This window comes from Cavia porcellus, unplaced genomic scaffold, assembly GCF_034190915.1.
Source record: "Cavia porcellus strain 051 isolate PalLab524CR breed Dunkin Hartley unplaced genomic scaffold, mCavPor4.1 scaffold_19, whole genome shotgun sequence".
Classification (NCBI taxonomy): Eukaryota; Metazoa; Chordata; class Mammalia; order Rodentia; family Caviidae; genus Cavia; species Cavia porcellus.
The window spans coordinates 44104720-44121165 of NW_026947502.1; the positions used below are offsets into that span (position 1 = coordinate 44104720).

Below are 16446 nucleotides of genomic sequence, written 5' to 3' on the forward strand. Positions count from 1 at the left end.
TGTCACCATGGAAACTGAAAAAGCAAAACTTAGTTGGGGATGAAATCAGACCACACTGCTCCATACAAGAGGGACCTCAGTGTCCTCCTCTATGGGATGCTCCCCCTCATCCTGCTCATGCCCCCAGAGTCGGGGCAAGATCTCAGAGAGTGGGCCCAGGATGGAAAAACCACCTCTGCCCACCACACCAGTCCTTTTCCGACTGCCCCTCTGCTCTCCAGAGGTTAGCCTGTCTCCACCACTCTTTCCATTATGCTCAGGCACTCACTACACATTTAAGAGACATGTGGGTCTCCCGTCCAGTCTCTGACCAGGGCTGGCCTGGTGTCCACCTGAGATCACAGCCCACCTCCCTGTCCACCCCGCCCTGCCTGGCCCCTGGATCCAACCAGCATAGTGCCTGTCCGGGTGCGCATAGCAAGCCAGCTCAGGGAGGGAGAAGCATAGCCTTTATTCATTGTCGCGGGCCGGAGCGGTCTGCCTGGAGCCCGAAAAGGCTGCGGCGGGGCCGGGCGGCAGCAGTACGAGACCAGATTGGCCGGCTCCCGCACGCGCGTAGCTGCGCGCCAGGTACTCCAGGCGCCTCTTGCGCGCTGCCGCCTGCGCTGTGGCGTGCAGGGGCCGCAGCAGCTGGGGTGGTTGGGCGCCAGGGCCGCGCAACAGGAAGTCGAAGCCTGTGCGGTCCCGCGGGTCGTAGAAGAGCGGCCCGCTGGCGGGGTCGGGCCCAGGCGGCCATGAGAACGGGAAAGGCAGCGTGAAGTCCTCGGTCAGCACGCGGATGGCAAAGTCGTCCTCCTTGCCTAGCGCGCGATAAGCGCGACCAATGCCACGGAAGTGCGCCTCCCAGAGCTGTTTGTCCCCGCTGTAGATGTCTGGAAAGCAGGGCTCCTGGAGCACGGGGGGACCTGCGGCTGGTGAGGGAAGGGAAAGTGAGGCAGGGCAGTGACTGCCACAGTGGAAACAGGACGCATAGGTGGGGAATCGGGAAGAGCCCCCCAGATGTAGAAAGGCAGTGCTCACAGCTGGCCACTTCACGATCAGGGAACAGCACCCATAAATCACCAAGGGTCTTGAACACCAGAAAAGGTGTGCCACTGAGTATTATTTAGGTAGAAAGTTCCTGGTTGAGAAGGCCATGGTGGTACAGAGACTCCTTAGCAAGTACAAGATGCTGAGATCTATCTCATGACAGAGGCATTTGGGACAGTAGGTGAAACAGTCACTCAGTTAAAATCTGTTCTGGACTCTGAACGCAGAGCATGGACTGTGCAACACACCATGGATAGTAAGGGTGAGGAGGGCCGCCCAGCTTCCTGAGCAGAGGCAGAAAGAGCGACTGCCCAGATCCCAGTCTGAATAGCTGGCCTTGCCAGGACAGCAGCCACGTGAAGGTACAGAGTCAGGCTAAGAGCCACGTATGTGATCCTGTTCCAGGAGCAGGCTTTAGATCTGTGGCTTTTCTGATAGTCACACATGGGTCCGGTGAACTCCAACACCCACTCAGAGTCACATGCCCACAGCACTTGTCCTGGCTTGGAGGTCCTATCCTCAGAGCTCATCCATGACTCTCCAAAGCAGCCTGGACATGGCTCTTGGTGCACACCCTGCTTGTGATATGTTTTGTATCTCCTTTCATCAAATGTGCTTAGCTCTGGGAATACTGAAGTAGGCAATGCAACTCTAAGTCCTCCTTCTGCACAAGCTCCAGGGAGGGACACAGTGACACTAAGGTGGACACAGGGACACCAAGGTGGACACAGAAAACCAGACAACTCCCAGGGAATGGGCAGGGCTGGAAGGCCTAAGAAATGGGAAGTAGGAGCTATGCCAGTCTAAGGTCCTTCTCCCAGAGCCCCACCAGAAGTGGCATTATGCAGCTTTCTGACTTGTGAGGTGCAAGGTCCAGAGAAGCTGTCTGAGGTGCCTGCACTAAAAATCTTGGCTGGTCATCACTTCCTGCAGGTCACAGCCTGCCCCAGAGATCCTTCCCTGCACTAACATGCTCCTTGGGCCAGTCCTAGGCACTGATTGCAACCATAAGCCACAAGACTCAAGTCCTTGTGCTCTCCAGTAATGTCAGCACTTCTGGGGCTGGAGCAGTCTGCCTTCCCATGGACCCTAATCCAGGCTTTTACCTTCTATGAGCTTGCTCCCGTTTCTAGAAAATATTAAAAACTGACTTTATTTCCACCCAAACTGAGCACAGCACCGGGTGGTCTCAGCAACATGGACAGTGTCAGTGCTGATGGGAACCTCCTGCATGAGTGGGACCAGGCTTCCAGCTGAAGACTGCCCTGTCCGCTAACTACCGCCTCCCAGCAAGACAGACTGGAAATTGGTGACTGGCTGGAGGCTCAGTCCTGCTTTTGCAGCCTGAATCCTTGGCTTGGTGTGCCACACAGTACCAGTTGATGGGACAGGTAGATAGGGTGGGCCTGGAGTACGGTTCTTGGTTATAAGACAGTGAAGCTTTGGAGAAGAAGGAAGTTGGGGTGGTTCCCACGGAAGGGAGAGGGTCACTGTACTGCCTCACTGTATCACAGCCTTGGACATGAACAAAGTGATGGCCCTGTTTGCTTGCCCCTGGGTGAGTGGTGGCTCTCTTGCAGAGAGGTGGAGGAGGTAAGGCTAGCACAAGGAGGCCAGTGTGACAAGGGAACAGTGGCACAGATGAGAAAGGTTGGGGTTGGAACAGTGTAAGCAGTGCTTAGATGTCTTGAATAAATACATCTGGAGTTGCTGATGTGCAGATGATGGAAGGACAAGAAAGGAGGGAAGACAATGAGGGTTTTAGCTTGAGCAACTGCAAGACAGAAGGCACTATTTTCTGAGACAGAGATGGCTGGAGAAGGAGCAGATGGGGCTGGGGGAGTCTGGAGTTTAATTTTGGATGTCAATGCCATTAGGTGAGGAATGGGCACAAAGGATCTGTGAGTCTCCAGGCAGGAGACAGACACTGGGAGATGGCATATAGAGCCTTCAACCTGGCTGAAATCACCAGGGAAGTAAGCTAGAAATAGATCATTCCAGGAACAGAGCCCAGAGCCCTCTGTCCTTACCAGGTCAGGGTCATGAGAGCCAGCAAGAGAATGAGGGAAAAGGCAGTGTCAAGGCAGTGTGGGGGCTTCTAAAAGCCTGAGGGGAGCTGAATCATGTGCTGCTGATGCATGACGTCAAATGAGTCCTGAGAACTGACCTCAAGCTTAGCAGCAGGGAGGTCATTGGTCACCTTGACCAGAGCCACTTTAGGAAAATGCTGGAAATTAAGCCTGATTAGAGTGGGTTCAAGAGCAAATGAGAGGGAAAGATTTGGAGACAGCAAGGATAAATAACCTTTTGGAAGAGTTCTTCTGTAAATGGGGAGCAGGGAAAGAGGTCAGCTGCTGAGTGAGAAGAAGGGTCAAGAGAAGATGGAGAGCAGCAGGCTTTTATGTTGAAGGGAACGGCCAAGGAAAGAGAGAGCATGACACCATCTAGAGGGGGACAGTTTCTGGAGGACACATGAGCAGGAAAGAAGGAATACAGGAGCAGAGTGCAGGGAGGCTGGCCTTGGTGAGGAGCAGGCCAGTGTGGTGGGCAGGTGCCTGAGCTGTGATCCACCCCTCCAAAGGCTTTGGTTTCTCTGGGGGAGCCAGACACAGCTGCCCTGAGAAGGTGCTGGGCTGTTGCTAGGAGAGGAAAGCTGGGAAGACTAGGACAGGCAGGGGGCTGGCAGAGATGCCCTGCAGGCTAGCAGTCAGGATGGAAAGGTGCAAACCCCACTCTATCAGCTGTGTGAGTGCAGGGAGGGAGGACCGGCATTGGAGATTTGCCAGACAGGTAAAGAACCTGGAGAGGGGTGTATGTGCAGACCTGGGTAAGATCTTGGGCCCCCCAAAGAGTGCTGAGCACAGAGCAGGCATTAACCAGGGGTGGCTGCTGAGATGGGGGAAACACATCCAGGGACCTGAGCTGAGGAAGGGAAGAGAGCCACAGCCTGATGGTGGGGGAGATGGAGAGGGGTCAGTGATCAGCAATGGCAGTGGCTGTTATGTAGATGGGTGGCCACCCCTTCACAGGATGACCAAGGACCTGAGATACAGAGTTTGGGGAGCAGGAGATTTTAGGATCAGGATCTTGCTTATCTGGAGTCCAAGAGCTGCTATAAAGAACTAGCTATCTCCCCAGGGAGCACTGGGGGTATCCTGGGGAGACCAGGAAGGAGGAGGATCCTAGGAGTGGTGGGTGTCCCCACCCTGGCTGGTCCTGCTATGGCTGTCCTGCTGTGTGGCATGCAGATCTCCCATCTCCACCACAGGGAGAGACTGTGGGATGACTGTCTTCTGCTGCCACAGTCTTCCCCCTGGATGCCACTTGCTCACCCTTGTGCCCACTGCTGCCCTCACATCTCACCTGAAATGGTGGCATGGGGAGGAGGCAGACCCACTTCTTGACCCAAATGCCACATGCCCACCCTCACATCCACTGCTGCCCTCGTGTCTTACCTGGAGTGGTGACAGGCGGAGGGGGCAGACCTTTGGGGCTGAGGTCCCCAGAGCAAGGGGAAGCCATGGCAGTAACTGGGTAGGTCAGTCTGGCTTCTGTTTACCTGGCTACCCAGGAGACTGGGGGTGGGGGTTCCAGGGAGAAAAGAACTTTGCATTTAAAGGAACCCCTTCTTGGAAGTGGGCTGGGGCTGAGGGTGAGGTATGCTGGGAGACAGCCTCAAGTTCTGGAAATTCCAGCAGGCTTGAGCAGCCCTGAGACCCTGCAGGGCTCTCTTCCCACCAGCTGCACACTCTTGGTTACTCACTGCACCCACCACCCCTTAGGTCTATTTGCCTGCTCAGGGACCATCTCAACCCTACCTGTCCTCAGTGACGTCCAGGCTGTCCCTCACAGCTCACCCATTCCTGGCCATGTGCCCCTTCTCTTATTCCTTTAGCTTGGATCAGTGCACCACCTTGTACTGGACCTGCCCATGGGGCACATGAGGCCTCAGTGCAGCCCTGTGTGGCCTGCCTCCAACTTCAGGCATCCTAGGCACATTCCCAGGGCTTAAGGAGTCGGGGTCCAGTACCCAGGCTCAGAAGATGAGAGCCAGAACCCTTCACACCACTCCTCCAGGAAGCCCCCGTACCCCCTCTACACCTCACAGCTCACAGGCCTGGCTCGAAGTCCCATTGGAAGTCACCCTGCTGGGCCTGGTCCTTCTCTGGCCTCCTGAGGGCTCCATTGTGACCTGGGAGGACTTGAGTACATCAGGTCACATGTGGCCCCTTCTAAATCTGGTCCAGACCCTACATCCCAGGGCCACACCATCTGACTGCCAAGGATTGGCTCCCTCCTCTGAGATTCCTTGGCTCAGGCCAACTGTACCCTTCAGAAAGATGGCACACAGGAGGTAAGGAAGCCACGGTTGCTATGGCAAAGCCCCTGCAGTCTCTCTGTCTTCTTGCCCCCAAGAACCCCTCAGGAACAGGTCAGGACCACCTCCTATTGACCAGACTTGCTGACATGGTTTATTTACACCTGGTAGGAGTCCCCAAATACCTCTCCTCCAAATAAGCCATATCCACCTCCCACCACTTTCAGTCAAGCTGGGGCACAGGAGAGGAAACTCTGAAAGGGATCCTCACCTACCAAAGGCTGGGCAACCACATTTCGTCCCAGAGCCTCAGTTTCTCCATCTGTAAAATGGCACCAAAAACCACATACTTGAGGTTAAACAAGCAAATAAAATGTGCTTTTGAGAAGAAAAACACAGTGGGAGAAAGCTGGGGCTCAACATGGTCACCCCTACCCAGGAAGAAGTTTGCTACTGCGTGATGTACATGTGAGGACAGCAAGGTACACACAGGATAAGAACCCCTCAGCCAGGCAGTGCTGGAGCCAGGGTGGCGGCCGCCCCTCTGGTGGAGTCCTAGCAGAGAAGAGGCCACCAGAATTCACAGGGTTCCAGATGGCCCCTGTTCTTGGCTCACTGAGATGCTCAGTGGCAGTTGCTGGGTCTGACCTTTGTAGAAAACATTCAGCAAGACCCCTACTAGCTTAAATGTTCAAGTACATGGCGCAGTACTAAGTACCCTGTTGTACGGTGTGTCTCCAGGACCTGCTCATCCTCCACAGCTGCGGCTCTGTGCCGCTCTGCAGCACCAGCATCTGCCTTACACTCTGTCTCTGAGGTTGACAATTTTGGATTCTCCCTGTGAGATCAGTCTATATTTGTCTCTGGTGATGGCTCATTTCACTGAGCACGACGTCTTCCAGGTTCAACCAGGTTGTTAAAGATGGCCACCTGCCTCTTCTCTAAGGCTGGATAGTAGTCCATGGCACAGATGGACACATTTTCCTTCTCCATGTCTCCCTCAGTGGACACAGAGTATTTCCACCTCCTGGCTGTGTGAATCTGAGGCTTCTGTGGGGATGAAATCTCATCTTCAAGATCCCAATTTTGAATTCTTCGGATATATGCCCAGCGTGGGTCAGATGAGAGCTCTATTTTTAAGTTTCTGAGGAACCTCTGAACTGTTTTTCTGCATCAGATGCACCATTTACATTCCCACCAACAGGGTGCAGGATTCCCCCTGCTCCACATTCCCACCACCTTGGTTTTTTGGATAAAAGTCACACTAACAGGTGTCAGGCAAGGGCTCCCTCCAGGTTTGCTGCTGCTCCCTGGTGGTCAGCAGTGGTGAGCACCCTCCCACTGACCTGTCCTTCATTTGTCTTCTCAAGTCCTTGGGCCATGTTTAATTGGGTCATTTTGTTTTCTGCCATTGATTGCAGTAGTGCTTTCTGTATTTGTGCTGTTAACCCCTTATCACCTATAGGGTTTGCAAACATTTTCTCCCAGCCCGCAGACTGCCTTTTCATTTTGTTGATTGTTGCCTTGGCTGTGCAGAAGCTTTCTGGTTGGATAGTGTCTCGCGTGTCTATTTTTGCTTTCTTCGCCTGTGCTTTTGGTTTCATATCCAGAAAATCATTGCCAAGACCAATGTCAAGCCACCTTCCCTGTGTTTTCTTCCAGGAGTTTGACAGTTTCAAGTCTAAGTTCAGGTCTTTGGAAGGGTGTCAGCTGGTCAAACTGTGCTCCTGGGAAGGGACAAGCTGGTGATGGAACCTGTGCCTCACCCCTCTTGTCACCCCCAGCCAGTGCCACAGCCTCTGCCATCTCTCCTCCCAGATGGCATCAGCACGTCTGAAGGAACTTCAGCAAGAATACGCTGTGAAGGTCAAAGAAATCAGGGGTGGCCTCACAGAAGTGGTGGTCTGGATAGGGTCTCCAGGGTCAAAAAGGATAGTTCAAGGAATGTCCTTAAGAAGGGGAGGTGCGTTCCTGGAGGGAGGCATGGCCCACAATAAGCCTGGAGAGCTGACACTGCTGAGCCTGGAACCTGAGAAGTCGGGAGGAGCAGGGGACAGGGTTTTGGGGGTTGCCTTGGCCTGGGCCATGCTGTCTTCTGCCAGAGGAAAGGGACCTGCAAAGGCACAGCATGGAATCAGTGCCCAGTACCCCCGGGTCCAACCTAAGGATGTCCTCCCCACCATCCCCCCTCCGCTGGCCCCTGGCTGGTGGAGGGTGCACTGGGTGGGGAAGCAGGTTGCTGGGGGAACTCCAGGGCTGGATAGCAGCACATTCTGCTGTGTTCCAGGCCCCCGCCATGCATCCTTCCAGCTGCAGCCCTCCCACAGCCAGGTTCCTGTCTGGGGCCACAGCGCCACCTTCTGGCTCTTCCCGAAAGCTTAGGAATCAGGCGGGAGACACTGAGGCAGGGAAGGGAAGGAAATGCTCCTGCTTCACCAAAATGTGCTGGTATCCCAGGAGTGAATCCCAGACATTCCAAGGACCTCATCTTCCCTCTGTGGTCACAAGGTGGGCAGTCTGTGACCCTCAGAAGTGACCCAGCAATGACCATTGCAACCCTAACACTACCATCTCAGATAAAGTGAGAAGTCACAGGAGATAGACAGATCAGACCTCAGGTCTCAGCAGGTCTCCTTTGCCTGCTTCAAAGTCAAACCTCTCCCTTCTTTCCCAGCATTATGTTCAAAATATGCTTTAGCAGTCTCCTAGAGATATATAGGGAGAGAAGGCTACTTGACTATTCTGTCCACTTTCATCGTGCCTGCCTCTGGTTTGCTAGTTTGTCACACTTAAAATGTGATTTCTTAAGGAACCAGATGATCTTGCAGAAAGTTTACCTCACCTTAACCTAGGCGCAAGTCAGCAGAGGGCATGTTGGAAGCCACTAGGGCCAAACAGACATCATGGGAAGACCCCAGGCTAGACAACACAGCCCCTCAGCCTCCTTCCTCTGTACCTCCTGCTCTAAGAGAAGTGTTGTGGCAGCCCATGGAGTTCACGATTCTGATCCCAAAGTCTCACTTCTGGCTCTGCATGCAAGTTCCCAGAGAAAGGACCCAACTGGCCAATCAGTCTGTGTTATCAACCCAGTCGCCACTGACAGGTGCTGTGTGCCAAGCCCTGTGGTGTAAATGCCTCACCAGGGCTGATCTCAAGGCCCTGTGAGATGCTCTGGACTAGGGAGTTGGCAGGATATATGAGAACCCCATTATTAAACATTCTACCCACACGGATGGGATCAGAAGCAATGACCTCACAGAGATAATAGGGGAATAAGCTCACACACCTGAGCAGTCAGCTCAGTGTGTCTAGGTGTCTACGTGTCTAGGTTGGATTCAGCTCCAGCCAGAATCTAGCTACACAGCAGGTTGTCCTCTGGCTTTTCTCTCCCAGCCAATCTCAGGGCCCCAGGTTGGTCCCCTGGCCTGGTTCTGACTGCTCAACAGAAGCAGACAAACCTCCTCATGGCCCTGAGCTGCTAGCACATTTCCCTGCCCCTCAGCCTGGGTGGCCCTGACCTGCTCAGCAGCAGTACCACCCTGCCCTGTGCAGCTTCCTTCCAGGCTTCTCGTAGTTTGAGGTAAATATGAGTCCAGGGTGCCCAAGGCTGAGTGCTAAGGCTCCATCTCCATGTGGTTGTCACTGTCAGCCAGTAGTGACATCATTTTGTTGAGATGAACTTGGACTAGGCATCTGGTTTGCCTACTATCCTGGTGCTGGAAATCACAACCCCAAAGACACCATTCAGAGCGTCCCTCCTTTTACAGACCCTCCGAGCAGTCCAGGAGCTGGGGCAGCTGTGCTCTCATTACACAAATAGGCTGGTACTGGGCCACAGGGCCAGTGAGAGTGGGCTGGGTTGAGTCCAGGCAGCCTTCCCTGTCAGCTGCCCTCTCAGAAGCCCTGGCTGTGCTCACTCCCAATTTTTATAGCTGGAGAGGATGTGGAGACTTCACAGCAAAACCTGAGAGGAGTTCAGCACCTCCATTCTCAGACCAGGGCCCTGAAAGTCAGATTCAGTTCGAGCCTCAAGAAATGCCATTGGCACAGGAGCCCAGGTCCATCAAACAAATGCCCAGTCTAGATCTATTAGTCTCATAAGAAACAACTGAGACCCAGAGAAGGAAAGGGACGTGGAAGGCCTCTTGGGGACACACATCCACAAGCACTTGTCCAGGCACAAGCTTGTACATGCACACACACCATCTCCAGAACAGTGTTGGCTCCCGGAAAGAACTGTGGGCACTGGGACCATTGTGACCTCAAGGATGAGATCAGAGCTGGCCAGAGCGGGGAGAAGCAGTGCCCAGAGACAGAGCTAACGAGCCAGGTGTGAGGACAGAGCTTATGTCTGGGCTCTGAGCTCCCAAACTGCACCCCGATCATGGACAGGCAGCACTCTGAAAAGCCACACAGCCACCGCGCAGCTAACAGAGGGTCATCAACCACGTCCTTCAAACCCAGGTCAGCTTAGTCCCCAGAGACATGAGGGAGTCCACGACACCCTTCCTCCTACCCAGGCACCACAGCTCTCCTCCTTCCAAGACAGTGCGCCCTGCAAGCAGCAAGGCCTTCTGCACTTTGGGCAGAAGCACCTAGGGAGGGTTTTGGGGTAGTTGTGATGCTACTGTCCTTGGCAAAGTAGAGGAGGTGGGAGTGACTGGACCATGGGCTCCGCCTCGCCCTGCACATGGCTGCTGACTGCTCATGAGGACAAGAGGTGTAGATGGACATGGGTCACACCAGGCTGGGCCAGTGAATGAGTGGATAGCCAGACAGATGAACAGACACACTATCCACCTGCTGCTCTGAGCTTTGCTGCCCAGGACCAGATGGTGAGGACACAGCCACCAGGATCTTGCAGAGATTTATAGGAACACAGGGAGAGGAAGGCTCCTCCCAGGTCCCCAGTGACCCACCATATTGTAGGGCCAGCTCCACCCTCCTAGGCCCATAGGCCCCCTCTGACCCCTGCCAGTGCAGATGCTTCTCCACAGGGGCACGAAGCAGACTCTGTTGTGCAAGGACTCTACCCCAGGTGGATTCCCATGAAATGGGCACTTGTGATCTACATGATTGCCTCTAGAAGTGTACTGGTAGCTGCCTGTGCACTTGGTCCCCTGGTCCCTCACAGTTGTCACATGAAGAGGGTTCCTATCTATCCTCAGCCACACCTCAAGTTGCATCTAAGCCAGGGAAAAGCTCCCTTCTGTGGGTGTTTGCTAAAAGTGCTCAAGTTGTTTTCATAGGTTTAAAAATGCATTTGCTTCTGAGGCTTGGGGGTAGCAACGCAGGTTCAAGCCCTGTGAGGTACACCTTACAGGATGGAGAGGAGTACCTCTCCAGTATTTGGCCAGTAATCCCATCATGTGGTCCCACCTCATGACCTCATCTTACATAATCACTCCCCAATCTGCCCACATGGACGCACAACACAGACACTCTGGAGACTGGGCTTCAATGTTTGGACTGAGGGGAGGAGGAGACATAACCCAGCCCACAGCAGGAACTACAGAGATGTGGCCTCCATGCCTCCTCCTCCTCCTCAGAGAAGATGCCAAGCCCTTTCTTTGCTCCCAGAGCTTAAAATTTGTCCCCAGCACATACCCTGGTCCCAGGGAACTTCACTAGGATAAGCCAACTTGCATCTTCTTTATCTAACCAAAGCCCAGATATGCAGGAATGCAAGTTCTCAGGCAGCTTGGCCCAAGGACCTGCTTGATAGAGGAGGTCCACTCCCGCAAATCACCCAAAACATGCTTGAAAAGCTGGCTTCTGGGGTAAAGGTGGCAGGGAGCAGCCTGCCAGGGTCTAGGTGAGTTGGTGGGCAGTGCATCCAAAGACCAGGTAGAGCTGAGGTTTCCTTGAACACATCCCCTCTCCGTTGCGAAAGTTCTTGTGTGCCAGACTTTCTTCCAGATGTCAGGAAACAACTGGGAACCAGTGTTAAAGACCTGGCTAACAGGGGAAATAGCCAATCAACAATAGGCATCATACAATATATAATAGAATGAAAAATGATATGGAAAAAATTGAATTGAGAGGTGGGGGAATCAAGGAAGTGTACACCTCGCAGGTCCTGAACCTACGGGCAAAGTCAGATTGCAGTTTCACATAAATTCATCAAGAAGGTGACTTGAAGAAGGTAGTAAGGGACGGGGACAAGCAGCCATCTAGAGGAAGAGTGGTCCCCACATGAAAAATGTAGCCAGGCCAAGGTCCTGAGGTAGAGGTGTGTCTGGTGATGTGAGGAATAGCTGGAGCTCCCTGGGCTGGAGTAGCATAAGCCAAGGAAGCAGAAGGTGAGATCGGAGAGGAAGGAATAATGTCTCTTCTCATACATCTTTTCTTTCCTTTTTATTATAGTATGGTTTACATATAGTAAAATTCACCCTTTTGAGTGTACTGCTCTGCAAATGTGCATATTCATGTGTCTACTCCCACAGACAAGCTTTGAAGCAGTTTGGTCTCCCAAACACTCCCCCAGACCCATGTAGCAAACTCTCCTCAAACCCCAGCACAACTTTCTATTTGCATGGCATCGCCTTTCCCAGAGTGTCACAGAAATGAAATGAGGCAGGACGCAGCTTTCCTTCCCGCAGTGTAATGTACTTCAGTGCCATCCACGTTACTGAGTTCATCGCTAATTCACTTCTCTTTACGGCTGAGCCATCTTCTGTAGATGGAATACTGCTTGGTTATGCCCTCATCAAGGGGCGTGTTTGTATTCTGTCCATTTTTAACCACTATTACAGATTTGCATGTAGATTTTTGTGTGAACACAATTTTTCACTTGAGTAAACGCCCAGGGTGGGGCAACTGGGTCACACAGTCGGTGTGTCTGTAAGAAGGTACCCAGCTGCCCTTCAGAGGGCTGGCCATAAGCATTTCTACCTGCACAAGTCCCAGCTTCGCTGCAACTGCCCTAGCACTTGGGATTTCCAGTTTTCCTAACACTAGCACATGTGTAATGGCGCCCCGGCAGTATTAACTTACTTCCCTCATAGGAAATAATGTCCACTGTTTTTATGTGCTTGTCATCCGTTGGTCTCTGTTGGTGGACCACTCATTCATGTCCTTTGCCTGCATTCTAATAGTTTGCTTGCATAGGTTATTTGATTTGGTATCAAGAGATTTCTACGTATTCTAGATATAGTATTTTATCACACGTGATTTGCAAATATTTCTTCATCTTTTCATTGTTTTCTGGGTATCTTTCAGAAACCTTAAATTCTTAGTTTTTATTATATCACCATATATATAGGGCTGGGGATATAGCTCAGCAGCTGGATGCCTGTCTTGCAAGCACAAGGTCCTGAGTTCAATTCCCAGTACCAAAAAAATCCCTGGTTGTATCATCATATATCATTTTTATTATAGCATTTTATGGGTAGTGCTTTGGTGTCATATCCAAGAAGTCTTTGTCTCACCCAAAGTCATGAAGATTTTTCTTCTTAGTTTCCTTCTAGAGGTTTCAAAAGTTTAGGATTTACTTTCAGCCCTGCATTCTATTTTGAGGTTTTGTTGTGTTTTGTTTTGTTTTGGTTTGGTTTTTTAGTATGGTGTAAAGTATAGATTAGGAGTTATGTTTGTATGCAAATATCCAGTTGTAGAACCATAAGCTGAACTGACGATCCTTTCTTGACTGCACATTTATCAAAAATCAATCAGCCTTGTATATGTGGATCTCTTTTGTACTCCATGTGCTATTCCACTGATTTATATTCTTGTGCTTTCATTCATGTTGCACTGTCTTGATTACTGTAGCTTTATAATAATTCTTAAAATTGGTAATGGTCTTGAAATTAGTCCTCCAAATTTTCCTTCTTCAGAGTTACTTCAGCTATTCTGCTCATTTTATAACATTTCACATAAATTTTAGAGAAGGTATGTTTATTGCTACAAGAATATGCCATTAGAATTTTAATTGAAATTTCCTACAATGCCTACATTAATTTAGAGGAAATTGACATCATAATAATAGCGAGTTGTCCAATTCATGAATATGTTATGTCTCTCCATTTAATGTCTTCCTGATTCCTTTCATCAGTATATTGTAGTTTACAGTATACAGATCTTGTTAACCAGACATGGTGCCACATGCCTTTAATCCCAGCATTCTGGGAAACTGATTCAGAAATATCGCAAGTTTAAGCCCAGACTAGGTAATTTAGTGACCTAATAATACCCTGTCTCAAAATTTTAAAAATACTTTTAAAATGTTGAGAATGTAGTTCATTGTAAAGCCTCTGGATTCAATCCCCATTATCAAAGCAAAAACATTGTACTGATCTTGCAATTATTTGTACAATTTATACCTACATATCTCATATCTTTAGTATATAATGTTTGTTATTTTAGTTCCCAATTATTCACTGTTAATAAACAGAAATGACTGATTTTTGTATATTGACAGAATTTGCAGTTTTTAAACTACTTTTTAATTCTAGTGTCAAGTTCTGGTTCAACTGTTTGGGATTTTCTACGTTGATAGCAGTGTCTTTTACAAACAAAGTTTCTTTCTTTCCAATATGTTCTTTTATTCTATTTCTTGGCTTTTCACACTGATGAAGCCCACAGTATAACGTTGTATAGAAAGAATATTCTCACCTCATTCCCAATTATGTGGGAAAACTATTCAATATTTCACCTTTTTGTACAATGCAAGTTGTAAGAGTTTTATAGACGCTCTTTATCAGCTTTAGGGAGATCCCTTAGTTCTTGCTTTTACTATGATTAGATGCTGAATTTTGTCAAATGCTTTCTCTGCCTCTATTCATATGGTTATATGATTTTTTCATTAGTTTGTCAATATGGTGAATTATGTTAATTGATTTTTGAATACTTAATCAGCTTTGCATTTCCAGGAGAAGCCCCATTTGGAGATGATGGATGAGAATTTCTGTATCTTAGATCTCTTTGCCATTTAAGAAAGTTTGTGTCTGTTCATAGAGGATAATAGGCTGTAGTTTTTATTTTTTGCAGTATTGTTGTATGGTTTGGGTATCAGGGCAATATTTCCCTGACAGAGAAGTTTTGTAGTTACCAGTGTTTCCTCAGATTCTTGAAATTAAGGAGCCATCTAGGCCTGCCTAAAGTTCTTTGCATGTGTGTGGGGAGATGTGTACTACAAATTAATTTTTATAATGATATGGAGCTATTCCTATTTAATTCTTGAGTGAGCTTTGGTATTTTATAGTTTTAATGAATTTATTTCTGTAACATCAAATTTATTGACTAAGTTATTCATAATACTCCCTTATTATCCTTTAATGTCTGTGGGACCAGAAGTGGTTATTTCTCTTATTCTTAATAATTGGTCTCTTCTTTGTTTTTTGTATCAATAAGTCCTGCTAGAGCTTGATTGATGTATTCATCTTTTTAAGAAATTAGCTGTCTTAGTTACACTTCTCTTTGCTGAGGAAAAAGAATACCCAACACCCAGATTAAAGGAGAAAAGATTTACTTAGTTCACAATTTATGGAGCTTTCAGTTCATAATTGACTGGTTCCAAGATAGGGTGCCATGACAAAGGAGAAACAGTTCGTGGCATGCTGAAGTCATCGAGGCAGCAAGCAGCAAAGTAGCAAAGTTAGGAATAATAGAAAAGCAGGAGGCCTCTTTCTGTCTGTTTTATCCAGGCTTCCTGCCCTTAGCACTCACGACCTTTAATCCCTGCATTGCACCATGAATCAGTCCCAGCATCACACATCCTAGATGCAGCCACCTCCAAAAACCCACCTATGACTGCATGAGGCTTTGGGAGGGCATCTAGACACAAGCTATAGCATAGCTTTTGACTTCACTAATTGTCTCTAATTGTTTCTATTTTTTTGTTGTTGTTTTGCTTTGTTTTCTATTTCATTGGTTTCTGGGCCACTTTTTATTATTTTCCTGAGTTTAATTTGAATTTTTCTTAGTTTTACAAGTAGAGTTGAAGGTCATTGATATCAGACTCATCCTTTTTTTAATACATGTCTTTTAACACTATAAATTTTCCTCCCGGCCATTTGGTAAGTTGTGTTTTCACTTTTACTCCATTCAAAATAATTCTTATTTTCTCTTTTGATATCTTCTTGACCTATGTGTTATTTAAAAGTTGATTAGTTTTCAGATCCTTGGGAACTTCTCATCTTATCTCTTTTTTTATGTACAATTTAATTCTATTGTGACCAATGACCATGTTTCTTTCATCTGAATCCTTTTGGACTTAGTGGAACTTTTTATGCACAGAATGTGGCCTATCTTAGTAAGTGTGCCATGTGTGTTTCAAAAGAACGTGATTTTTACTGCAAGGCAGAGTTTTATAAGTATCAAGAAGGTGACACTGGGGAAGCATTGTCCAACTCTTCCATATCATTATTTAATTTTTTTTTTTTTGTCTTTTTCGTTTTTATCAGTACCAGGGATCGAACTCAGGACTGCCTGCTTGCAAGGCAGGCGCTTATGCCGCTGAGCTAAATCCCCAGCCCCCATATCATTATTGATAACGCCTCATTCTATCAATTATTAAGAAAGCATTATTGAAATCTTTAATTGCGGTTGTTGATTTATCTGCTTCTCCCTTTAGTTCTTTTTTCTTTTATGTATGTTGTAGTTCTAAGATGCATGAGCATTTATGATGGTTGTCATTCTGATAAATGATTCTTGTAGCATTCTAAACTGACTCTTATCCCTGTAATTTATTCTAAAAATAAGTTTGATATTAACAAAGCAATCTCAGTTTTTTTAACGTTAGCATGGTATATCTTTTTCCATCCCCTAATTTTTAATCAGTTGGTATCTATTTCTTTTTTATTTCTTATAGGCAGCATATATTTGGGTCTTGTTTCTTATTTAATTTGAGAACCTGCTATTTGATTTTGGTGGTTGTCATATTTAATGTGACTACTGATATGATGTGGTCTTAATCTATGTCCATGGTTGGATTTTTATATTTTTTATCTTGTGCTTTTTAGTAATTGCTTTAGGGATTGTGGTATACAATGCTACTTCATCTAACTCATTCTATCTTCAAGTCATATTGTACCATGTGCTATCGCTATTATATGTCTTACTTCTGTGTTGTTATAAACCCACAATAAGTTCTTATTTTATGT

General features: G+C 48.3%; 2 protein-coding genes across 2 annotated transcripts in view; one reads left to right on the plus strand and one right to left on the minus strand.

Annotated features, from left to right (window-relative positions):
• Positions 1-435: 435 nt before the first annotated feature.
• On the minus strand, positions 436-5151 carry CUNH8orf90 (chromosome unknown C8orf90 homolog). Its single transcript, XM_063231363.1, has 3 exons — positions 4848-5151; positions 4485-4604; positions 436-911 (listed from the first exon to the last, which is right to left on the minus strand). The coding sequence occupies exons 2-3, from the start codon at positions 4549-4551 to the stop codon at positions 451-453; spliced, it is 528 nt and encodes a 175-aa protein (XP_063087433.1). The 5' UTR covers positions 4552-4604; positions 4848-5151; the 3' UTR covers positions 436-450.
• A 4484-nt stretch (positions 5152-9635) lies between these two features.
• Positions 9636-16446, plus strand: part of LOC100722093 (maestro heat-like repeat family member 5) — an 81072-nt gene continuing 74261 nt past the window's right edge. The window contains exon 1 of the mRNA XM_063230981.1: positions 9636-9811. Within this exon, the coding sequence (XP_063087051.1) occupies positions 9732-9811 (80 nt within the window). The 5' untranslated portion in view covers positions 9636-9731. The remainder of the gene's footprint in view (positions 9812-16446) is intronic.

Coding starts and splice junctions, on each gene's coding strand:
- CUNH8orf90 (XM_063231363.1), bottom strand. CDS start 4,551: ATGGCTTCCCCTTGCTCTGGGGACCTCAGCCCCAAAGGTCTGCCCCCT. Junction 912..4,484: donor TCCGCCTGTCACCACTCCAG/GTAAGACACGAG, acceptor TTCCCTCACCAG/CCGCAGGTCCCCCCGTGCTC.